General features: G+C 42.2%; 1 protein-coding gene across 1 annotated transcript in view; it reads left to right on the forward strand.

Moving 5' to 3' along the window:
• Nucleotides 1-25,629, forward strand: part of NOC3L (NOC3 like DNA replication regulator) — a 104,979-nt gene that overhangs the window by 20,834 nt on the left and 58,516 nt on the right. The window contains exons 9-13 of the mRNA XM_040362146.1: nucleotides 128-303; nucleotides 5,368-5,496; nucleotides 7,375-7,506; nucleotides 9,764-9,844; nucleotides 13,743-13,843. Of these exons, the coding sequence (XP_040218080.1) occupies nucleotides 128-303; nucleotides 5,368-5,496; nucleotides 7,375-7,506; nucleotides 9,764-9,844; nucleotides 13,743-13,843 (619 nt within the window). The remainder of the gene's footprint in view (nucleotides 1-127; nucleotides 304-5,367; nucleotides 5,497-7,374; nucleotides 7,507-9,763; nucleotides 9,845-13,742; nucleotides 13,844-25,629) is intronic.

Genomic DNA, 25,629 nt, shown 5'->3' on the forward strand with positions numbered 1-25,629 from the left:
ATAATGAATTCCCTATTGCTGAACAGTTTTTGAATAATGGATCTCATTGACATTTAGCAGTTTCTCTTATTTTATTTCATCAAGCTCTTGATTGATCCCTTGTTCTTCCTGCATATTTTGCACACAGATTGGAAACAAATGAAAACTAAGAAGAGTGAGGTGGTATCATTAAAGGCATACAAAGGACTGGCAGAGGTGGCAGTGATGTGCTTGTGTGAGCTCATGATCTCTCTTTCCCACTTCAATTTTCACAACAACATCATCGTCCTTGTAGTACCGCTTGTTGATGACAAGTGTAAGAAGGTCAGTAGCCCTTTGCATACCTTGTTTATTGTGTTTTCTTACACAGGCTTTACTGTCTTACTGCACATGATCAAACTTCTATGTTGTGACAAGATGTAAGTGCTAGACTGGGAAATCTATTTTCTTTTATCCCGCCTTGAAGCTGAACTCCAGGCATATGTAAAAGCAATATATAGTGCATTATGTATTAATACAACTTATTTAGGTTTGCTTCACACCTATGCTCATGTGTTATCACGTATTCATTTCTACAATGACAACGCACCTGGCTCTTTAATACACTGCAATATGTACTTCTGAAAACACAATCACTGTGTTGTGATAAGGAGAAAGTAAAGGGTCAGGTGCTTTTTTTGCTAGTTTAGGACCCATAGAAAATGAATAGTCACAAGGACCATAATGCGTCAAGCAATGCTTGAACAGTGTCTCTGCATGTTGACCCCTGACCCCATTATACTTGACTTCATAGCAATGCCTTGCCCGCTTTTCTTCTCTGCACTAAAATTGCTTTAGTCTGTGATCCAGGGTAGTGATGACCTCACTCCCACTGGTCATGTTTGAGTTCTTGGGCCTAGCGATTGGCTGCTAGACCTGAGCACAGCCACATGCACCTTCATACATGGAAGTGCTGGGTATTGTGGATGGCTGCAAAGGTGAAATGAGAGGCGGGGGGCATGCTGTTGGTTAGTATATAGGGGGGGGGGGGGCTTTGTATACATTTTTTACTTTGCATGGACATTTTCTCTTTAATATATTTTGAAATACTCCTTAAAAGTAGTTTCTAATTGTATTTGCTTCCTTTTAATCCTTTGCTCAGCAGCCCTCTGGACCAAGCTCTTTTGAGAGGGAGAGTAATTAGCGGTTTGCCAGAATTTCAAATTATAGTCCTTGTTAAACCTTGTACAGTTTGTTGTGTAGCAGGGATTTGGTGTCTTTGGAGCTATTATTATTATTCAAGATTTATATTGCGCCAACAGTTTGCGCAGCACTTTACTACATGATTGCAGACAATACAGTTGCAATACAATTCAATACAGAAGGATTCAGAGGACCCGCTTTGTTAGAGCTTACAATATAGAAGGGAAGGTTGATGGATACAAAAGGTAATAACTGTGGGGGATGAGTTGACAGAGAAAAAAGTACAGTTGTTAGGCTGTGGCAGGATCGGCTCTCTGAAGAGAAGGGTTTTCAGGGATTGTCTAAAAGTGCATAGTTGGATAGTTTGGGTTAGGAAGTCCCATAGGATGGGAGAAGCTGGGGGGAAGTCCTGGAGTCAAGCATTGGAGGAGGCGACGACTAGGGAGCTAGAGAGAGTCTTGGGAGGAACAAAGAGGACGATTTGGTTGGCATTTTGAGACTAGGTTAGGGATGGAGCTGGGGCAGGGTTGTGGATGGCTTTGTAAGTTGTTGGTGTTTTGAAATGTAATTCATATTGGCGAAGAGGAGTAGCAGACACTAAATGGTTGGTGAGGTGAATGAGTCTGGCAGCAGTATTCATGGTGGACTGAAGGGGAATAGCCTATGTAATGCTATTGCAACTAAGACTTCTATTTGATTTATTTTTAAAAAAAACTTCAAGAAGTAAACTGGGTGCCATTGCTGACTTAAAAAAAGTGACTCGGAACAAGTTTGTATCTGCATACCTATTCTGAAGCAGTGGCTCAGAAGTGATTGCAACTAATGGATCTGAACAATAGCCAATACAGACGTGGAGTGTGATACAATATACAAATGAGAATTCGTCTGGTCTTTTGGAAGTGACATTTTTAGTTTTCTGCAATGTTTTGCTCCAATAGTAGTGACATTTAGTAAATTATTTATCTACTATTTAGAAAAGGAAGTTGTAACTGGAAAGAGTGTTTGTCATTATGTGTACTACACACATTAATGTCAACCATTTCCTTGATGTAAATGATTTGTTAATATAAATTTTGTTTCCAGAATAGGATTTTGTCTACAACTAGAGGGCGTTAGAGTGTCGTTATTATTTCAGCGTAGTTGATGCCAAAAAGGATTATAGCTTGAGAAGAAACATATGTAAGACACAGCCCAGGAATTTGGGTTTTAAGGCAGATATTGTCTCCACAAGAGACAGTCACTTTTCAGAAAATAAGGGGTTAATAGGCATTGTCTGGCGTGAGGGAACACAAACACAATTTTTCTACCTTTAGAACTTTTTATATATTTATATATATATATATATATATATATATATATATATATATATATATATATATATATATATATATATATATATATATATATATATATATATATATATATATATTTTTACGTAGATTACAGCATGGACTACTAATGGTAGTTTGTTAATTTGTCTGCAAGGCAGGTAGAATCTACCGAATAATACAGTATGTTCTTTTGTATCTTGGTGTTTTCTAATTTGGTGCTTCTGTGGACACAATGGGGGGTTATTTACTAAAGGCAAATCCACTTTGCACTACAAGTGCAAAGTGCACTTGAAATTGCATTGGAAGTGCAGTCGCTGTAAATCTGAAACGAGGGGAAGCTCTGCTGATTTTATTCAATCATGTGCAAGCTCAAATGCTGTTTATTTTCCTTGCATGTCCCCCTCGGGTCTACAGCGACTGCACTTCCAAGTGCACTCGTAGTACAAAATGGATTTGCCTTGGGTAAATAACCCCCAATGTGTCTTTTGTGCCATGTCTGGTATTGCTAGAGAACAAATTCAAGAATCTTGGTGTGTATATATAAGAAAGTGGCATAAAAGACACCAGCTAATTAGACTAGGGAGAATAACCATTAAATACTTTGAGCATAAAGTAACAGGTCCTCTTCAGCACATTATATTATACCTGCTTTGTGTAATGGTTTTGCACAGAGCCGCCTAGATTCTCCTCTTCTGTGGTCCCCCACTGGTGCTCCAGGCTCCTTCTTCGGCACGCGCCACAAAGCTGCTTTACATGAGGGCACCAGTGCACTGCCCTGTCTGTGTCTATGCATCTGACACAAAGCGGGTATCTCAGGCCCCCTGCTCTCTCGACACAGCATTTGATTGACAGCATTTGAAGCCACTGGCTCCTGCTGCTAGCAATCTGCCCAGGCAGGAGGGAGACGGTGGCAACAGTCGCTGCTTTTGTGCACATCGCTGGCCCGGTCAGGTATGTATAAGGGGGGGCTGAGGGGGATTTTGCAGCACAGGTTTTTGGCTTAACGCATAGAATGCATTAAGGTGAAAAACCATTTTAATATTTGGGTAACACTAGAACATTCCTGTGGGTTTGAATTGGGGGTCCTTCTCTGTTGGTCACATGTTTTACATTTGTCTTAGATATATAATCATTCTGCAGTTCACGATGCATCTTTTCTGAAAATGGATATTGTAGTAATAAGTTCCCAGCATCTAGGGTGCTGGGAATGTTCATTTGTACTAGGCAGACCTGATTCCATCTCATGCCTACAAAAAATGCAAATCATGCCATCATATAACATAAAATTGTGGTACTGAGGCAAGTTTAGACTTCCTACTCCAAATATGTGGATGACTGGACAATAGAAAAATCATCCAAATAAAAACATTTGTGCACCCTGTGCTCATGGAGTTAGAATAGAACTGTGGGATTTAAAAAAAAATACATTATTAGTATTCCACCCCACACAAAACGCTAAACAGTTATTGCATTTGTGAAACTTCATACCGTTTAAGAGATATGACTGATTTAATTTTCAGGAAGTCAGCTTTGTGATTCATGAAAATGCATTATCTGTCTGTCATCGGCCTACATTTCCCATGAGTCCTTGGGATGGGAGTGAATGTGGGAGGGTACACTAGGCTTGTACATGTAAATGTGAACTCTCCCACTTCAACATAAATCACACCCCTCATTCTGAAGCCAGAAAACCATACATAAAACACAGTATGATAGGTTACAGCCTTAGGCCTCATTCACACTTGGCGGACTCCATTGCTACGGAGTCCGCCTGCTCCTGTCGGCTCAGAGGGAGATCAGTCCGCAGATCTCCGCTGAGCCGACGGATGACAAGCTCCTCTCTGCTCACTGAGTGGGGAGGGGCTTGTCAGGCACCGCTGTGTCCTATGGAGCGATCTGATGAAATGGACAGCATGTCCGTTTTCATCAAATCTTACCCGATCCGCATTGGACGGATGGGGACGTGGCCCCCATACGTCTGTTTTTAGCATGTCGGATGTCAGCGGACATGTCTCCACTGACATCCGACGCTCCATAGCGATGCATGGAGCGGCCGTTCAGGTCCGTGTCAGACGGACCCGAACGGCCCTAAGTGTGAATGAGGCCTTATAAATGCAAAGCATTTTAATATAAATGCAAAGCATTTTAATATAAATGCATATTAATATAATATTTAATAAATAAATGTAATGCATTTTAATATAAATGCAAACCAGTGCAGCTTATCAGGAACCACCAGTGTCGCATGTCTGAGACCACCATGTCAAGGACCACCAGTGTAAATACCTGACACAGTGAAAGATCCCTACTGTTATACAAGGGGGCGGAGTGGAGGTGCGGTGACTGTCGGGGAGCAGAGGAGGAGGAAACCTTCTCCATGGGCAGCACAGACCAGGGGCTGTGAGACCCCTTCTGCCCACAACATGTCTGCTTCCTCCCTGCTCGTTTTCAGAGGACTACAAGGGGGCGTTTCAGACCGCTGACTGAGCTTATAATAGGGATAGAAGCCAGCGGTCTTATAAACAGGATGTCAGCAGGCAATAACGGTTGTTCAGCCTATTGCAGAGGAACTACAGAGCTCAGAAGAACATGGATGGCAAAGTTGGTGAAGGTAGGAGATCGGCAACCAGGACATATGGGGGGGGGGGGGGAGAATCTGTCCGGAGATCTGCTTTAACAGGCACCAGGGGTATCCTAGGGGGAGACAATGGGCATTACCACATTGTCTAGTAAAAGGGCAGAATTCTTTTCAAGTACTGTGCCATATGAGGCTGACTCAACTTTTTTCATCTCCCTTTTTTTTTTTTTTTTTTTAATTGATCCTGTATGCTGTTAACACCAGATTGCTATAGTTTTGTGTTTTTGTATTCTGCAGGTTTCTGATCTGTGCATTGAGGCAGTGAAAAAGCTTTTCAGACAGGACAAGCTTGGCCAGGCTTCTTTAGCAGCAGTGAAGGTGATTTCAGGATTGGTGAAGAGTAAGAATTATGACGTCCGTTCAGAGGTAAATTGAAGATACTCATATGAATTGCCCATACGTCATTCAGCCTGTCAACGCGGAATGGCTTATAGTCTAATAGTACTGTGTGACTTTTAGGAGAATGTTGGTTATCTGTGATTATGTTTTTATGATCTTGCAAAATCCAGAAATCCCTGTATGTTGTGTTGAATGCTTTAAATTTCCAACACATTTAATGATTTTGAGCTCTGTTAGAGCTGTTACAGTAAACTGTGCAGCTTTTGTAATTGCTGCATTTCAGTGGTTAAGGAAGGCCATGGTACTACTTTGCAGTTACGTGTATTGTTGAGACTATGTGCCAGACAAGTATGCTGGAACAAACTAAGCTTGTTATTGCACAGGGGCTTGTGTGAATCCTGAACATGTTACTCCCAGTGAGCTGGAAGCACTGTGCATGTGACAAGCCATTGTTTGCTTTCAGCATACAGAGAAAGTGTCTCTCAGCTCCATAAATGAATTGGTGCATGAGAGAGAGAGAACACCTATATAAACTAAATTTTCCCAGCATTACTAGCAAAGTCGACTTTGATGAAACCTGTTTTTTTAATCTTCTAATAATTGAAAAGTTAGGAAACTCTAGTAGCGATACCTTTGAACAGAATTACAGTATAATCCAAAAAATCCATAGTTACAACAAATCGATTTATTACTATATATCAAGAAGTGCTGAGCTAATAATTAAGTTAATATACTTTGAGATCAATAATGAAACGTATGACATATAATCTGTGCGTTTAAAAAAAAGTGTAATGGAGCACAGCGATCATGGGAGATGTATTTATCTAAGATCCACCCGACTGTAGCCACCAATCTTCCTGATGGGTGCCACCGTATAAGCCTATGGTAGTCGATGGGCGTTACATTTTGAGTGGATGTCGGGTAAATTTAAACCATAAACCTTGGGCTTTGTGCCCCTGATGACGTCAGTAACAACAAAACCCGATGGAGCTTCGAGATCCAGGCATGAGCTGGTGCCTGCAGGCCGAAGGAATGTTGAACTAAATCTGATCTGCAGTATGTGGGAAGGTCCCGTTTTGCTTCCAGATGAAGGGTTTGGGTTTAGCCAACTGAGGTAACCTGACCACCCATCTGTGTACATCTACTGTATGTCAGAAACTTTGGGCCTGTTACTAACTGCTTGCATATACCAGAATAACTGCTATAAAACAAATACAATACAATAATGTAAATCAAATGTCTTCATCAATTTAGGCCAACATGTACTGGTAAAAAAAATCCCAATAAGCGTATATTGATTTGCGCAAAAGTTATAGCATCTTCAAATTATGAGTTAGATTTTTGGCATTTTTATTTTATCTCTTTTACTAAAAAAGGTGAAGATCAGCAGTCTTTAGCAGGACTGTGACATTGCGGCGGACAGATCAGACACCCGACTAACACTTTTGATACTTTTTTGGAAACCAGTGACCCTAATCGTGATCAGTGCTGAACGTATGCATGGTTACTGTACTAGTGACACTGGCAGGGAAAGGGGTTAACATCGGGTGATCTAAGGGTGTCCCTAGGAGGTATTTGCTAACTGGTGTGGATGGACTAACTGGAGGAACACTGATCCGTGTTCCTGCTTAGCCGGAGCAAAAGATCACTGTGTTCTTTCCTGTCAGAACAGCGATCTGCCTCTCTGGGCAACGATCGCGGGTGTACACTGGACCCACTGATTGGCTCCCCCTCTGTCCAATGGGCGCACACCCACAGTATCTATTGCACAAAATTACATACAGTTACATAATTTCGCGCAATATAGCCTTTTTGCCGCAGTACATCTGCCGTAGGCTGTCTTTAAGTGGTTAAAGCAGCTTTATTAAACCTATGTAGTCTTACCACATTAATGTTATTTTTTAGGTGCTGAACATCTTGCTCCATCTAAGAATTAAAGAAGTGCAATTGAATAAGGATGCAGAAGACCTTGCCCCCAAGCAGAAACTAATGTCCTACAAAGACAAGAGGAAGAATCTGTCTAGAATGCAAAGAAAGGTAAAAACTTGTGTGTTGGGACTCATTATAGTAAACAAAGAAATAAGGAAGGAAATCACTCACATTGCCACATCCATAAATAATTTGTGGAGATACAGAAAAGGGTCCCAGGAGGTGACCAAGGGTCAGACTTTTAAGGCACGGTAAACAATGAAGAATATAGAAAAAAAATCACATTTATTAAGACAAAAATACATATATGGTATACGTATACATGAAAGAACAAATGAGAAAGCATATATATATATATATATATATATACACACATTAAGATGCATGATATATAGTGAGCCTTAGTGCGTCAAAGCGTTTCACCGTTGAGCCTCGTTTGGATACATTCATGGTTCGTAGGTTGCAGAAAAAAAGGGAGAAATGGATCTCACTATCTTGCAAGTGTCAGCCTTGTTCAACAAGTTTGAAAAATATGGTAAGAGAAAAAATGGACTTTGTAGGCACTACTTAGAAATGTAAAAAATAGATTTTAATAATCCTCAAAAAGGGTAAAATTCCCCAAAAAATATGCCAACTGCATCTTATGAAATATATACAATACACAATCATAAAAGACGAAATGTCAGAGTATAAGACCAGGTGAAATGACCACAGGTATAGGCTTGTTATCACTGTTGCCAAATGGACATGACGATAAGGATTAATCTGACCTGGGTCGACACCGTTAAATCTTGACATGTTCAACAAGTAGTTGAAGAGGGGATAATGTCCAACAAAGAAGAAAAAAAAAAAGAGGCTGGCTCCTTTTTTCTTTGTTGGACATTACCCCCTCTTCAACTACTTGTTGAGCAAGGCTGACTCTTGCAAGATGGTGAGACCTGTTTCTCCCTTTTTCCTGCAACCTACGAACCCAGAATGTGTCCTGACTAAGCTTAACAGCAAAACGGGTTGACGCACTAGGGCTCACTATATATCATGTTATCGTGTATCTTAATATATATGCTTTTTAATTTGTTCTTTCATGCTCTTCTGTATATCATATATGTATTTTTGTCTTGATAAATGTGATTTTTTTTTTCTGTACTCTTCATTGTTTACTGTGCCTTAAAAGTCTGACCCTTTTCATTATAGAAAACCTAGATATTGAAATCTGCTGACTCTTTAACCACTTCCATACAGGGCAGTTATACACCTTCTGCAAAAAAGAAATAAAAAGACCGAAAGTTTTGAAAAACAAATGCTTTTTTTTTTTCCCCCGTTACAAAACGTAAATAAGTATTTTTTCTCCTTCACTGACGGGGCTGCACTGTTGGGGAATGATAAGGCGGCACTGATGAGATAGAATTGATGAGCAATAATATGGGGCACTGATAGGTGGCGCTGATGGGCGGCACGGATGGGCGGCATGGATGTACTGTATTATATTGTACTTATGGATGCCAATCAGTGCCAAACAATGCCTGCCAATCAGTGATGCCCAGTGTGGGCACTGATTGGCATCCCTGGTGGTCTAGGGTGGCATCCCTGGTGGTCTAGGGTGGGCATCTCTGGTCTAGGGTGGGCATCCTTGGGGGGTGCTGTGCTGATCGATCAGCACAAACCCCCCCTGTCAGAGGAGCAGCCGAACGGCTCGCCTCTACTCGCGTCTGACAGACGCGAGTGAGGAAAAGCCAATAACCGGCTCTTCTTGTTTACATCGTGATCAGCCGTGATTGGACACGGCTGATCACGTGGTAAAGAGTCTCCGTCAGAGACTCTTTACCTAGATCGGTGTTGCGGGGTGTCAGACTGACACCCTGCAACAACGATCGCCGCGATGCGCGCCCCCGAGGGCGTGCAGCTGCTCAATATCCTGAGGACGTCATATGACGTCCAGTCGGGATATTGAAACCACTTTGCCGACGTCAATTTGCAATAGGGCGGGCGGCAAGTGGTTAATTGACCTTCCAGAATACCGTAATCACATTTGGGGTTGAGAAACTAAAGGTGTAGAACATGTTCACTTGTCTTGGATATGGTGGCTGTATTAGTTTTTTTTAAATTGTTTACTGCACCTTTTTAACAGGGGAAGCACAACCTGTGTGTCTGAATAGTAGAGGGTCAGCCCAAAATGACTACAGAGTTTTTGTTGTGTTGATCGGTTCAGCCCCTCAACGTTTTAAGATTCGGTGCTAGGATTACGCCAAGCTGTGTCAGTAGGAGGCTTTTCTACTGCATTTTGTCTGGGGGTAACAGACCATTTGACACAGCGACCACTGTTATAACCTACCTGCATTCATTGATTTGCATATCTTTCTATTTTCAGTGGAGGAAAACGGAAGAAAAACTAGAACGAGAACTTCTTGAAGCTGACGCCTCAGAAAGTAAAGAAAAGAAATTAAAACTGGTAAAACCTTTCAAAAAATGTATAGTTGCTTTGTGTTACACAACATATATGAGGCCCGGTAGGATTTGTAGTTTCAGCAGCTGGGGTACCAAGGTTGCCTGTCTGTGGCTTACTGGATCAGCCTGTAAATGTTTGTGTGGTTAACTACACTTTAAATTGACCCATTTCTTTCCTTCTTTTTTTGAAATGGTCATCATAGCAGTCGCTAAAAGTATTTTTTTTTTCCTTTTAATAATTCATGCAGTAAGGGGAAAGGGTATTTGATCCCCAGCTGTTTTTGTACGTTTGTTCACTGACAGACGGCCGCTTCTGCCCCTCCACTGCTCGGTGCTCCAATGAGCGCTGAGAAGTAGAGCAGAAGCAATGCTGACCGACAGTCAGACAGACCGACAGGGAGGGAGTGAGAACCAAGCCAACAGCGGTGTTCGGTGGCTTGGTTCTCGGTGCAGAGACACCGGGGGACAGTCTGATGCTCCATCCACTGAGATGAGTATGATTAGGGGAAAAAAAACAACAAAACAGACTTCTCTTTTAACAGTGAGACAGAATAACAACAAAAATATTCAGAATAACTAATTTAAAACAAGTTATAAATGTGATTTGAATTTTAATGAGTGAAATAAGTATTTGATCCCCCATCAATTTGCAAGATTTCTGCTTCCAGGTGTCTGTTATACAGGTAATGAGCTGAGATTCGGAACACTCCTGTAAAGGGAGTGCTCCTAATCTCAGCTTGTTACCTGTATAAAAGACACCTGTCCACAGAAGCAATCAATCGGCTTCCAATCTCTCCACCATGGCCAAGACCAAAGAGCTGTATAAGGATGTCAGGGACAAGATTGTAGACCTACACAAGGTTGGAATGGGGCTACAAGACCATTGCTAAGCAGCTTGGTGAGAGGGTGACAACAGTTGGTGCCATTTTTCGCAAATGGAAGAAATGCAAAATAACTGTCAATCTCTCTTGATCTGGGGCTTCATGCAAGATCTCAACTCGTGTAGTTTAAATGATCATGAGGACAGTGAGGAATCAGCCAAGTACTACAGTAGGAATCTTGTCAAGGCACCTGGGACCATAGCCACCAAGAAAACTATTGGTAACATGCTACGCCATGAAAGACTGAAATCCTGCAGCCCCCCGCAAGGTCCCCCTGCTCAATAAAATGCATGTAGAGGCCCGTCTGAAGTTTGCTAATGAACATCTGAATGATTCGGAGGAGAAGAGGGTGTTGTGGTCAGATGATACCAAAATCAAGCTCATGGGCATCAACTCAACTCGCTGTATTTGGAGGAGGAATGCTGCCCATTACCCAAACACCATCCCCACTGTCAAACATGGAGGTGGAAACATTCTTTGGGAATAACTTCACTGTATCAAAGGGATGATGGACGGGGTCGTGTATTGTAAAATCTTGTGTGAGAACCTCCTTCCCTCAGCCAGGGTATTCTGGCATGACAATGACCCAAAACACAGCCAAGGAGTGGCTCAATAAGAAGCACATTAAGGTTCTGGAGTGGCCTAGCCAGTCTCCAGACCTTGATCCCATAGAAAATATGTGGAGGTAGTTTGAGTTTCCAAAAATCAGCCTTGAAACCTTTAACGACTTGGTATAGAACGGAGTTGGACAATTCCCGGGCGCCAGGTTGCAATTGTGACTAGAATTGGCGACCTGGCGCATCCTGCGTCTCCGTTCCCCCGTCGTGCGATCGCGGAGCGCCGGCCGGTAATTGAGGCCGCAGCCTACTGCAGGCCTATAATTCCTACTGTAGTCTGGCACCATCTTGTGGTCGCCGCTGGTATGACAAGAGACAACCAGCAATACTAATGGGGATTTCTGCCTGCATTTACTGCCCGCCCATCTCCTTCCCAAAGTGGAGAAGAGCAGGAAGTGATTGTGGCCGCCTTTTGCCTAATGGTGAGTGTGGGGGGAGCTGATTTAAATAGCTTCATATAGCCTTTTTTTTTTTTTTTTTTATAGCTTTTTTTTATTTATTTTTTAAACTTTTTTTTCTTATTTAAAATTATTTTATTATTTGTCATCTCCCTGCATGGCCTCTTTTACCTCCTTCTTTTTTTTTTATATATATATATTTTTTTATTCTAACACCCTAGAGAATAAAATCGCGGCCGTTGCAATACTTTCTGTCACACCGTATTTGCGCAGCGGTCTTTTTTGGGAAAAAATACACTTTTTTTTTTTATTAAAAAAATAAGACCACAGTAAAGTTAGCCCAAATTTTTTTTTTATATTGTCAAAGATAATGTTACGCATAGCAAATTGATACCAAACATGTCATGTTTCAAAATTGCGTTCGCTTGTGGAATGGCGACAAACTTTTACCCTTTAAAATCTCCATAGGCGACGTTTAAAAAATTCTACAGGTTGCATGTTTTGAGTTAGAGGAGGTCTAGGGCTAGAATTATTGCTCTCGCTCTACCAATCGCGGCGATACCTCACATGTGTGGTTTGAACACCGTTTACGTTTGCTTCTGCGTGCGAGCCGGGCGCGTTTTCTGGCTCATAACTTTTTTAGCTGGCTCCTAGATTCCAAGCAAATTTGTCAAACCCTGGTTTCTATCTGTTTTTTTTTTTTTTAAACCGTTTTTCTGGATATTTTTTGTTTTGTCTCTCGCTGTTAACCACTTCAATACAGGTAATTTTCACCCCCTTCCTGCCCAGACCAATTTTTAGTTTTCAGCGGTGTCGCACTTTGAATGACAATTGCGCGGTCGTGCGACGTAGCTCCCACAAATAGAGCTTTCTTTTGGTGGTATTTGATCACCTCTGCGGTTTTATTTTTTGCGCTATAAACAAAAGAGCGACAATTTTTAAAAAAACACAATATCTTTTACACTTTGATTTAATAAATATCATATTTTTTTTTTCCCTCAGTTTAGACCGATACATATTCTTATACATGTTTTTGGTTAAAAAAAAAAAAAGATCGCAATAAGCGTATTTGATCGGTTTGCGCAAAAGTTCTAGTGTTATTTATTTATTTTAATTTTTTTTACTAGTAATGGCGGCGATCTGCGGTTTTTATTGTGAGACATATCGGACACTTTTGACACATTTTTGGGACCATTCACATTGACACAGTGATTAGTGCTATAAAACTGAACTGATTACTGTGTAAATGTGACTGGCAGGGAAGGGGTCAACATTAGGGGGCGCTGAAGAGGTTAAATATGTTCCCTTAAGTGTGTTCTAACTGTAGGGGGACTCACAAGGGGAGGAGATCGATGTGTGTTCCTCTGTACTGGGAACACACATCTGTCTCCTCACCGCTGACAGGACATGGATCTGTGTGTTTACACACACAGATCCATGGTCCTGCCGTGATTGGGGGCAATTGCGGGTGCCCGGCGGACATCGCGCCCACCAGGCACGCGCACCGGGTCCCGAGCAATGGGGCGCGCGCGCCCCCTAGCGGCCAGGAAAAGCAAGGACGTCGTATGACGTCCCAGTATGAAGGACGAAAGGTCCCTGCCGACGTCATATTACTATGACTCGGTAGGGAAGAGGTTAAAATAAACCTGCCATTAAAATTATAGACTGATCATTTCTTTGTCAGTGGGCAACCGTACAAAATCAGCAGGGGGTCAAATACTTTTTCCCCCTCACTGTATATGCATGAGTATGAACATAGCTATGCATTTACTCCACTCTGTCATCATTTGTTACATAACTTGGCCATGTTTAGCCTTTTTTAAATGTTCTCCTTATAACCTTTAAAGCTGGTCAGATTTATATTTTTCATATTAACAATAATTACAAACAATTACATGTTGTAATGTTATCTGTCTGAATGAAATCTTTACAGTGTATGGAAGAGTTAACTACAATGTTGTGGTTCCTTAAAATAATTGTCTGTATTTTTCTCCCTTTTCCCACAGCATACGGAAACATTGAACATTGTTTTTTTAACCTACTTCAGAATACTGAAGAGAGCACAAAAATCTGTTCTCCTTCCTGCTGTCTTGGAAGGCCTGGCAAAGTGAGTGTATTTATCTTTGGGGGGGGAGAGTGTTTGGGGATAAGCGCAATAGTGTGATGCTCCGTTAATGTCTCAGTAGGTGCACAACCGTTCTATAATTTGCATAATTTGCACAGTGGTGCAGTGAGTAGCACTTTCGCCTAGCAGCAAAAGGGTCGCTGGTTCGAATCCCGACCACGACACCATCTGCCTGGAGTTTGCATGTTCTCCCTGTGCCTGCGTGGGTTTCCTCCGGGTATTTCGGTTTCCTCCCACACTCCAAAGACATGCTGGTAGGTAAATTGGATCTTGTCCAAATTGGCCCAGTATATATATGTATATCTGTGTGTATGACTGTGTGTCCCAAGCGTGTGTCACGATCCTACGGGGTAAAATGACCGCACCAGCCAAGCAGTAGCGCTATACAAGTCCATTCATTCATTCTGCAAAATTGGGCACTAAGGGCAAAATGCACTTTGAGTTTGTGCTTTTTTTATGCACTTTAATATTATAATAAGTATGGTAACAAGGCCACTGTGCTTTGACTTCATGGCTTGGTTTGTGCTCTGACATGCACTGTTAACTGTGAGACCTTATATAGGCAGGTGTGTGCCTTTCCAAATCCTGTCCAACCAACAGAATTTGCCAATCAAGTTGTAGAAACATCACAAGGATGATCAGTGGAAACAGGATGCACCTAAGCTCAATTTTGAGTGTCATGGCCAAGGCTGTGACCTATTTATGTACATGTGATTTTTATTTTTATTTTTGTATTTTATTTAATTTTTTTTAACAAATTTGCAAAGATTTAAAACAAACCTTTCACATTGTCATTATGGGGTATTGTTTGTAGAATTGTTTGAGAAAAAATAATGAATTTAATCCATTTTAGAATAAGGCTGTAACATAAAATGTGGAAAAAGTGAGGCGCTGTGAATACTTTCCGTTTGCACTGAAACATACACATATTAGGGCCAAATTAGATGGGAGCCAATGAACCTACCAGCATGTCTTTAACATGTGGGAGGAAATCGGAGTACCCAGAGGAAACGCATGCAGGCACAGGGAAAACATGCAAACTCCAGGCAAGTAGTACCATTGGGATTCAATCTGATAACTCTAGTGCTGCCAAACCGAAATGCCCAACCACTTAGGCACTGTGCTGCCTCTTGGAAAAAGGTTTTACATGAAAGCTGATCATTGTAAGCACCCGTCGGTGTTAACGGGTTTGTCTCAACCCTTTACAACATCTACAGAACAGCTTGTTCTGTTAACAAACCCGCAGGATAGATAACCAGATGAAAATAAAGGAAATCAAGCCACCACATTTAAGAATTTGTAAACTGTAATATAATGTTTGCTTTTGGGTTTAATACCCCATAGTTTACCTTTTTTTAAACAGGTTACCCATCGGCAGCCTCCCCCCCCCCCCCCGCAGTTCTTGTCATGTGCTGTGCAGTGCTTGGTTTCATTCATTCACAGCAATCTGTGAATGAATGAACTACAAGTCCCCTCTACTACTGCTTTATAGTCCATTCATTCCTCCTTCAGCTTTCAAACTGAAAGCATATTCAGAGGTATGGGCAGAAAGCTATAGGGATAGTGTGCAGGAGACTGATATTACACCTATGATACACTAATCATGGGTGCAATACTTTTCAGGCCCCCAGGGCAGCTTCCTGCTGTCATCTCACATAGCTGAAAATGGGAGCATGCATCCGGGAAAGCTCTGCATTCATGGGGATCTGACACTTCCATGTCTTCTTTAATACAGTAATCAAAGTACTTGGCATATTACAAGCCCTGTACCATCCCACCACTTTACTTGTGTATATATTTTCACTTATATTGCCTATTATCTATATGTTTTGATTTGGTGATGCCGTGTCACTGAGAAAACTCTATTATAGAGTAGTCTCAATGATCAAACATGCTATGATAGAGATGCAAAGTGCATGAAATACTTTTGGTGAAAGAGAGCATGAGTAAACCTTACCCAAAGGAAGGGTAATTGGGAGACCTTCTTACTTTTTTTTTTTATAATTCTTTATTTTTCATTTTTCCTCATTTCACAATTCCATAAGAACAGGGATATTATCATATTAGAAAACAAAAGCCAACAATCAAACCACTATACATTATACTTGTTCCTGACCTATCTCTAAAAAAAAAAAAAATAATGATTCCTCGTTCTTCCTATTTCCTATTCCCCCAGGCCATTTAACCTGTCCTCTCTCTGTTTAAGGAATTGAGAGACCCAATCTCCCTCTCGCCCACCCCAATGTCCGGACCCCTTGTCCAAAAAAAAAAACCTTCCCGGGTCCGGGCAAAAAAAAAAAAAAAAAAAAACCCCAATACTTTCAATTCCTCCCTCTCCCCCCCCCCTACTCCCCTCGTTCCCTATACCTATCATAGGGGGCCCATATCTCCCTATACTTCCCCTCCTGTTCCCTCAGAGCCATCGTAAGATTTTCCATACATTGGATTTCCCTGATTTTTTCATGCCATTGAGGTCTACTTGGTGAACACATGCTCTTCCATAAAGCTGGAATGCACGCTCTAGCTGTTATTAATAAGTGTCTTACCAAAGATTTTTTATATTTAACTACTGATATAGGGATGTCTAACAACAGGTAGACCGCTGGGTTCTCTCCAAGAGACATTTCAGTTATCTCTTCTATTTCCTCAGATACCATCCTCCAAAATTCTTTCACTCCTTCACAGTTCCAAAAGATATGTATCAGAGTTCCTTCCTCTTTTAAACATCGCCAACAAAGATTTGACGCTTGTGGAAAAATTTGGTTTAACACTTCCGGGGTCCTATACCACCTGCTCAGGATCTTATATCCTCCCTCCTGATATTTGGATGCTAGAGAGGCTTTATGATTAAACTCAAAAATTTTTCCCTTCTGGTTCTCTGTAAAAGTTACCCCTAGGTCTCTCTCCCAAGCATGTATAAAGCCTATTTCTTGTGGAGCTTTAAGTTCATTTACCAGGGAATAAAATATTGATAACGAATGTCTCATCGCCTCTCCCTTAAGACATAATTTCTCAAATTCCGACAAACTCGTCCTCACTGTTGTCTGGCTCTGTATTGATCGCAGGAAACCCCTTAGCTGTCTTCGCCTGAATGGTTCTAGAACCTCAGCTAGTTCACTTTCAATTTCCTCCCATGTCATTACCCGATTTTCCTTCTGAAAGTGGATCAATCTGGTTTTGCCTTGTCTTTTTAAATTCTCGAACCCTGGGTCATTTACACCCGGCATAAATGCCGGGTTTCCCAGGACCGGAGTTAGAGGATTTGCTTCTGTTTCATCATTTGATTTTCTAAATACTTTTTTCACCACCATGATTGTCGTCCCTATTGTTGGATGCTTTTTAACTGATTGTGGTAAAATGGATTTAGAAAGCCAAATTAGTCCTTCCAACGGTATTTCTATCATTGCCTGTTCGAAGAGAATCCATGGTTTAGTCTTCGGGGTAACACACCAGTCAAGAACTCTTGACAAATGTACAGCCTCATAGTATGCGAGTGGATCTGGGAAACCTATGCCCCCTTTTTCTTTAGGTAAAGTTAAGATATCTCTTCTGACTCTGGCTGGTTTCCCTGCCCATATGAATCCCGCAAACTTCATTCTGATCTCTTTCAAGAACCCTTGGGGTATACTGGTAGGGAGTGTCTGTAATAGATATAATATCCTAGGCATTGCATTCATCTTTATAATATTGACCCTGCCAAACCAGGTAAAAACCTCCTTATCCCATTTCTGTAAATCACGTTTTATTTGCCTTATCAATGGTGCTAAATTAAGCTCTAAGATTCTATTTAATTTCTTCGGGATTTTAGTCCCCAGATATCCAATATGAGAATTTGTCCATTTAAACATAAAAGAGGCGGCTAATTGTCGTTGTTGTACCATATTCATCTCTACCCCCATTGCCTCCGACTTGTCATAGTTTACTTTAAAATTTGATAACGCGCCATATTCAGCAATCTCAGCCAGCAATGGGGGAAGAGATAAAACAGGTTCCGTAAGAGAAAACATCAAATCATCCGCAAAAGCGGTTAACTTGTATGTTCCTCCCTTTACACAGATACCTCTAATATCGGTATTCCTCCTTATCATCCTCAGAAAGGGTTCAAGTGTCAAAATAAAAATTATTGGTGACAGGGGACAACCTTGCCGCGTCCCATTCCGTATCTCAAAGGGTTCCGACATAGTCTCGTTTATCTTTATTCTAGCTTTTGGCTGTGAGTATAGGCTCATAACCCATCTTTGCATTCCCTCCCCCAAGCCGATATATTTTATAATTGCTTTTAAGAATTTCCAGTCGACCCTATCAAACGCTTTTTCAGCGTCGGTGGATACCAGAACTAGTGCTTTCTTGGATACCTGGGAGAGATGGATCGCATTAATCACCCGCATCGTATTTTCCCTGCCTTCCCTTCCTGGGGTAAATCCCACCTGATCTTGGTGTATCAAATCAGGGATATGTGGTAATATTCTATTTGCTAGAATTTTTGTAAAGATCTTCAGATCAACGTTTAATAACGATATAGGGCGGTAATTGGAGCATAGTGTTAAATCTTTTCCCTCCTTGGGTATAACCGCTATATGTGCCATAAGGGCTTCCTCCGGTATCCCCTGTCCTTCTCTTATCGCGTTATAAGCTTTTAAAAATCTTGGCAACAGTTTTTCTGCATAGGTCCGATAGTAAAAGAGGGTAAACCCGTCGGGGCCGGGGGCTTTACCTGTCTTTAGCATTTTGAGAGTATTTGTGAATTCTTCGGCCGTAATCGGCCCTTCCATATCTCTCCCAATTTCCTCTGCCAATTTCGGCATTCCCGCCTTCTCTATATATTCCTTTATCTTCTCCTCCTGCCTGTTCCTCTTTCCTGTATCCCTCTCTTCTTTTAATTGATATAATTTCGTATAATAATTTTTAAATACGTTTGCAATTTCTTGTGAGGATTTCACTATCCTATCTCCTGTTGTTTTGATGCCATCTATATGATTTTGGTTCCGCGTTTCTCTTAAAGCCCTCGCTAGCATTCTACTCGGCTTATTGCCATATTCATAGAAGGCACGTTTACCTCTTTTTAGTGAGGCTTTTGCATTGTCTGTTAGTAACAGATTTAGTTCCTCTCGTGTCTGCCTCAGCTTCTCCTCACTCTGAATAGCCAACGTTTTTTTATGTATATTTTCTAATTTACGAATTTCTCCCAATAATGTTTCTATCTGTCTCCCTATCTTACGTTTCCTTTGTGTTCCCATTGAGATTAAAATCCCTCTCATAAAGCATTTATGCGTTTCCCAAATACAGCTAGGCGACACCTCTCCTACCTCATTATCAAGAAAGAACCCTTCCATTTCCTGAACTATTTTTTCCTCATATTCTGGGTCTTTCAGAAGGGACTCGTTGATTTTCCAGTGCCACTCGCGCGCTACAGGTTCTCCCCATTCCAGTTTACAATTTGTTGGTGAGTGATCAGAGATTGTAAATGATCCAATGGAGGCCTCCACAATATTCTGCAAAATATTCTGTGATACAAATATATAGTCTATTCGGGAATATGTTTTATGTTTGGCTGAAAAAAAAGTATAGTCTCTCTCATGGGTATGACTAATCCTCCAACTATCTACCACCTGTATCTTCTGTAGCAAACGCTTTGCTTTACTTAATTTGCTATATGAAAGGTGTGATGTTCCCTTAGATGTATCTAAGATAGGGTCTAGGGCCATATTCAAATCCCCTGCCAATATAATTCTTCCTTCTGCATTCAACTGAATCACATTAATGTATTTCTCCAACGCTGCAATCTGTCCTTCATTAGGCATATAGACATTAACCAGAGTTACTTTCTGGTCGTTTAGGTATCCTTTTACTATAAGTAGACGCCCTTCCTCATCCTGAATTACCTTTAATTCCTTCCATCTAATTGTCTTTGATAACATAATTGCCACCCCCTTCGTCTTTGTTGTCGATGAGGAACTCTGATAGATTATTGGAAATCTGTGATTTGTCAGTTTTGGGTTTTTATTTTTCTTAAAATGAGTCTCTTGGAGAAAGACGACCTGTGTCTTTAATCTCCATAGTTCTGCTAACAATTTAGCTCTTTTCTCAGGGTTATTTAACCCTTTTACATTATAAGACATCAAATTGATCTTGGCCATTTTAAAATCTCAATCACGTGGCTCCTTGGGAAACTAATAGAGGTGCCCAATGTGGAAATAAAGGGCTAAAAGATAAGGGAGTCCCCCCCAAAAAGAGGGAGAAAAAATGGGCGAGAGAGGGGAGAGGGAGGAAAAACGAGAGAGAGGAAAGAGAGCAAAGAGAAAAAAAAAAAAAAAAAAAAAAAAAAAAAGAAATTGTCTATTTTCTCTAGTCCTTCAAACCGGTTGGTCCCCTAGGATCCCAGTGAGGACAAAAAAAAAAAAAAAAAAAAAAAAAATGAATTAAGCGTCTCCGACTTCCCTCCACACGGAGGAGAGACGCTTTAGTGGGCTAAGGTGTGTGAGCACCGAGGAGAGTCACGCCCTGTTGTAAGTCCGGGTGCGTTTCCCTAAATTACCCCTTTCAGTCCCCTCCACCCCTCAATTCTAGTCGAGCACACGAGAGATGGGATATCCCCCCCTTCATAGAGACCTTACCGCTTAGATACATTCAATTGTATACATATACTATATAAGCACCTTTTTAGACATATAAATCTCTGTCTAACTGTCTACCATTTAGAGGTAGGAATTCCTTTTCCCTTTCTCTCCTCTCCCCTCCTTCCCTATCCCCCCTCTCCCTCACCCCTTAAACCCCTAATAACATGTTACCCCCAACGTACTTCTAAGCTCCCCCCCTCTCCCCCTCTCTCTCCTAACCTCCTAACCCATATCTTAACTCTTTATGTCTGTCCCCCCTTCTTGTGTCTCCACCAAAAAAAAAAAAAAAAAGGCGACAGAAAGAAAAAGGTTCCATTCCCCTTTCCATTCCCTTACCCTTGCCTCTTCCTTCTTCCTTCATTTTCCTACTAGGTCTTCTTATTAGGCCCCTATTATCCCCAACACACTCTCACCCACTCTTACCCTCCCCACCTACCCCTATACCCTCATCCCTTACCCCTTACCCTTCCCTCCCACCTCTATATCCTATTCCAAAAAAGTATCATGGCCTATTGGCCTTTAGTGTTTCAAAGTGTGTAGGTGTGCATGTGTCAGCCTTTTATTGAGACTCCTCTAATCGAGAAAAAAAAAAAAAAAAAAAAAAAAAAAAAATTTCCCCTTCTTCAATACTCGATTTCCCCACATCCCTAGTCTCCCCTAGTAGTGAACCACCTTATACCTTTGCCCATCCCATCCCATCCAACCCCTCCCCTTATTTATAGACTCAGTGTGTCTTATATTATACCATCCCTGATCTTTAAATCAAACAGATCTAGGGCTCTAGTGACATAGTGGCTTAGTGAAACCCCCCCCCCCCAAAAAAAAACGTTCTCCTCAAAACGCCCCCCACCCCCCTTCTTTTCCCCTTTTTTTTTTTTTTTTTTTTTTTTTTCCCCCCCTTTTCTTTACCTTTCCCAATACAACTCCCCCTCCCCGCCTCTCCCCTCACAAACCCCCCCCCTTAAACCCCCCCCCAAAAAAAAAAAGAGAGTGACTGGAGATACTGGAGATACTGGCCTACTAGCCCACCTATTTTCAGGATCTTTCCTCTGTCATTTCCCTAGTGCTCTATTTCCCCCATAACAGACCCACCTCCAAAAGGAGGAGAAAAGGGAACATCTATAGATTTATACACATATATACACATATATACACATATGATCGGGCCAATAAAGCCCCGTCACTTAAAAATATTCCACTCTTAACTTATCACCTTCCCCTCATGGGGATAGTACCTTCCCTCCCAAACCAAGTCCGAGTGTTCCCCCAAAAAAAAAAATATAAGATCTTCCAAAAAAAAACAGTCAGATATGGGTATGAGCCTCAAGAATCACCTACGAAAAAAGGATATACTCTCCAGTAGGCCTCCCCCCCAGATGGGTCAGGTAGAGACAAAGAGAGAGAGAGAGAGCGCCAAAAAAAAAAAAAATATGAAAAAAGGGGAGGAGGGAAGAGAAAAAAAAACACATAAAAATACACTTTCCCTTGAGGGGGGTCATCTTCCACAGGTCTCTCCATCTCCTCTTTCTCTTCAGAATCAAGGTGGGGAACTCCCCCATGTCCTCTGCTGTCTTACCCCTTTTAACCTTCCCTTACCCCAGTTTATCTAGGCTCTCTTTCGGCTGTGACTGGTAGCTCTAACCAGTTAGGGATTGCTATTGGTGTTGACCCCAAAAATTCAAAAAGCGCTGGGAGCTGGGACGGTTCTCTTAGATTAAAGTTCCTTCCTTCTTTTTTCACGTTGACGGCCAACGGAAACCCCCATCTGTATATGGCTCCTTGACCGCGAATATGTTCTAGTAGGGGCCTTAACAAACGCCGTCGTGCTTTAGTTTGCCAACATAGATCCGGAAATATTTGTATATTCGCCCCTTCCCATATCACTGGTCCTTCTTTCCATGCTTCCCTGAGAATTTCTTCTTTTTCTCTATAGAAGTGTATACGACATAACACATCACGAGGGTTAGTCTGATCTGGGTTCCTTATTGTTGGGACCTTATGTACCCTGTCTAGCTCCAAAGGGGAACCTGAGCTTTTTTTCAAAATTTTATTGAAGATGGCCAAAGCTGCTTCCCTTAACGCTGCCCCCTCACAACTTTCTGGTATTCCTTTTATGCGTACATTATTCCTTCTACTTCTGTTGTCTGCCTCTTCAGCATTTAACTGCAATCTGACCAGCTGTTGTTGCTGTTTCTCCCACTTTTCTTCTAGTACCCCCAATCTGAAGTCCACGACCACTTGTTGCTCCTCCAATATGCCTACTTTTTGCTCCCCCACCCCCACCTTTATCCGGACTTCCTCCAACTCTTCTTTCCACGTATTCATCATTAACGTTAACATTTTCTGAATATCGTCTCTGGTTGGGAGAGCCTGAATAAGCCTGCTTAGCTGGCGCATATCCGGTATCAACTCTAGCTCAGATGTGTCCCCCGTATCAGGCATACTCTGTACATTCTGTATGCTAGACTGCATGACTTCTTCTGATGTATGCTCGCTCTCCTTAGAACTTAATAATTCATCACTTGTTGCACCCTTCTCCCGCTGGTTTAGAGGTGGGGATGGTGCAGGGGATATAGGGGTTGCAGACATTAGTGCTACTACAGATGGTGCCGTTATATACTCTCTAGACCCCTTATTCATATCCCCCGCTATATTGTCAGCTATTTCCAGTAAAGCAGACCGTAACAGTATAGGTGTTTCACAAGTACCTTTATTCCACGCTGTTGCTCCTGAGGGCACCTCCGTCCACCCCTCCACTGGGAATCTCTCAGTCTCACCTATATTGCACAAGTCAACTGTGTTGTTCACCGCTCTAACCACCGAGGTAGCTGGGCTATGGGCTGATTCTGATACAGTTACCAACTCCTCACCAGCAGACCCCTGTTGTCTTTTTATCCCCGGTAAATCTGCAAAAGTTACAGATACCAGTGTTTTCTGAGTCGCTGTTATCGCTGCAGCCTTGAGGTGACTTTCAGATATCGATTCCCTTCTCAGCGCCCTACTTCCGACGGCTTCCTCCTGCTGCTCACCTCCCCTCCTCACCGTCATGTAGCGTGTGATGTATGAATGGCAGGGGGCTTGAACATCTCCTACGCGTCTTCCTTGGCTCTTTCCCCGCCGCGACATCAGCTGTTAGGAACCTCCGTCGGGGACTGCGCTCTCCGCCCGCTCACCGCCGACTTTCGATAGGGGTATGAGAGTGTCGGAACCGTCGTTCAGGTGCCGCGCTCTCCCCTCCTGCTCACCGCAAACCTTCAATGGGGGTCGAGGGGGTAGAGGGGTCTCGAAGCTGTCGATCTCCTGTCTGCAACGCACCACGGACTCAGCGCTCTCTCCTCACTAGCGTGCGTTCACTCCTCCATGCTCACACCACCGTCCCGGAAGACCTTCTTACTTTAATGGTACATTTATTTAAAGCGGAGATCCCCCACAAATAAACTTCCGGGTTTATCCAGGTATCTGCTCCCACTTCTGGGCATAGATTGCCACACTTTGTATGGCGAACTACGCAGTGTCCGGCCCTTCCTCCTTCATGCCCCCACTGTCTTCTGGGAGGTGCACAGGTCCCAGAAGACAGCAGGGACCCTTCAGATCACGCAGCATGAAATAGGCTGTGAAGCCACAAGGCTTTACTTCCGGTTTCCCTTAGTAAGGATGTTCGGCGCATGTGCATTTTTCTTCTTTTTTTTTGTTAAACATTGCACCAGTGATCAGCAGATGGCTGGTGCCATGCAGGTCTCCTGCAGACCCATCAGTGTAATTGTGTGCCTGTACAGGCAAGCAGATACACTAAGAGTAAGAATAGCATAGCATTGTGTGGCTATCGGCTTGTAGTTCTCAATGAACAAAGGATGTCGAGACTTGTAGTTAATTCATACACAGAGCTTTTTATATGAATGCTTCGACCATGTGGGCGGAGCTGCGCAATAGCCACGCTGATTTCAAAGACTGACAGCTAGTATGGGGAACTAACTAGGGGGGAATCAGGGTGCGGCTGCTGCATTGGGAACATGTTGCATGTTCAACCCCAAAAACCTTGGCACGGGAGGATCTCTGGCCAGTTATCTAGTTAAGGGGTAATTGCTATGTGTTGGGAAAAACTGGCGATTGGCCAGGTTGATATTTTTTTTTTTCCACTGTAGCTTATTTGAAAGATATACGCTGGGTTGTCTGGCTTCTTTTATGCCATATGTCAACCATTTGCCTACTGGGCACTTTTACCCCCTTCCTGCCCAGGCCAATTTTCAGCTTTGAGCGCTGTCGCACTTTGACAATTGTGCGGTCATGCAACACTGTACCCAAACATTTTGGGGTATTTTTTTTTTTGTTCACACAAAACTTTCTTTTGGTGGTATTTAATCATCACTGGGTTTTTATTTTTGTTGCTAAAAAAAAAATGAATAAAAACCGAAACTTTCTTTATAAAATTTTGCAAACAGGTAATTTTTTTTTTTTCTCCTGCACTGATGAAGGCCGCACTGATGGACACTGGTGGGCGACTGCACTGATCATCAGGACATTGATAATCCCTAATTATCAGTGTACTTGTCCCTTTTAGAGAAGTCATTTATCAGCTCTTCTCTCATGCTGTCAGCATATGGAAAGAAGTGCCAATAACTGGCTTCTGTTTACATCTGTAATTGGATACAGCTGATCAAGTGGTATAGAGCTGCTGATTGGCTCTTTTACCTCATTCTGTGATCAGCGGTGTCCTCCGTGGTTGAGATGAATGTCTGAGAGATACAAGCATAAATCAATATGAATTTTTGGTTCTACAAATTGATTGTCTTTACGTCTGACCTCCCATGTTGTGTTTTATAGGTAGATGGCTTTATTGGCTTATTTCCTTACCAGTTCACGTATCCTTGTACTTGGTACACAATACACTTTTTATGATCAGTAACCAGTAGGAATGAGATTGGTTTTCAGACTAATGCAAGATGTTTCCAAGTCTGCAACTTTTTAACTGCTTGCCGACCAGCCGCCGCAGTTATACGGCGGCAAGTCGGCTCTGCTGGGCGAGAGCACGTAGATCTACGTCATCTCTCCCAACAGCCAATAGGGGCGCCCCCCGCGCAACCGCGATCGCTCGTTACAGAGAGAGAATCGGGAGCTGTGTGCGTAAACACACAGCTCCCGGTCCTGTCGGGG

This window comes from Rana temporaria, chromosome 8, assembly GCF_905171775.1.
Source record: "Rana temporaria chromosome 8, aRanTem1.1, whole genome shotgun sequence".
NCBI lineage: Eukaryota > Metazoa > Chordata > Amphibia > Anura > Ranidae > Rana > Rana temporaria.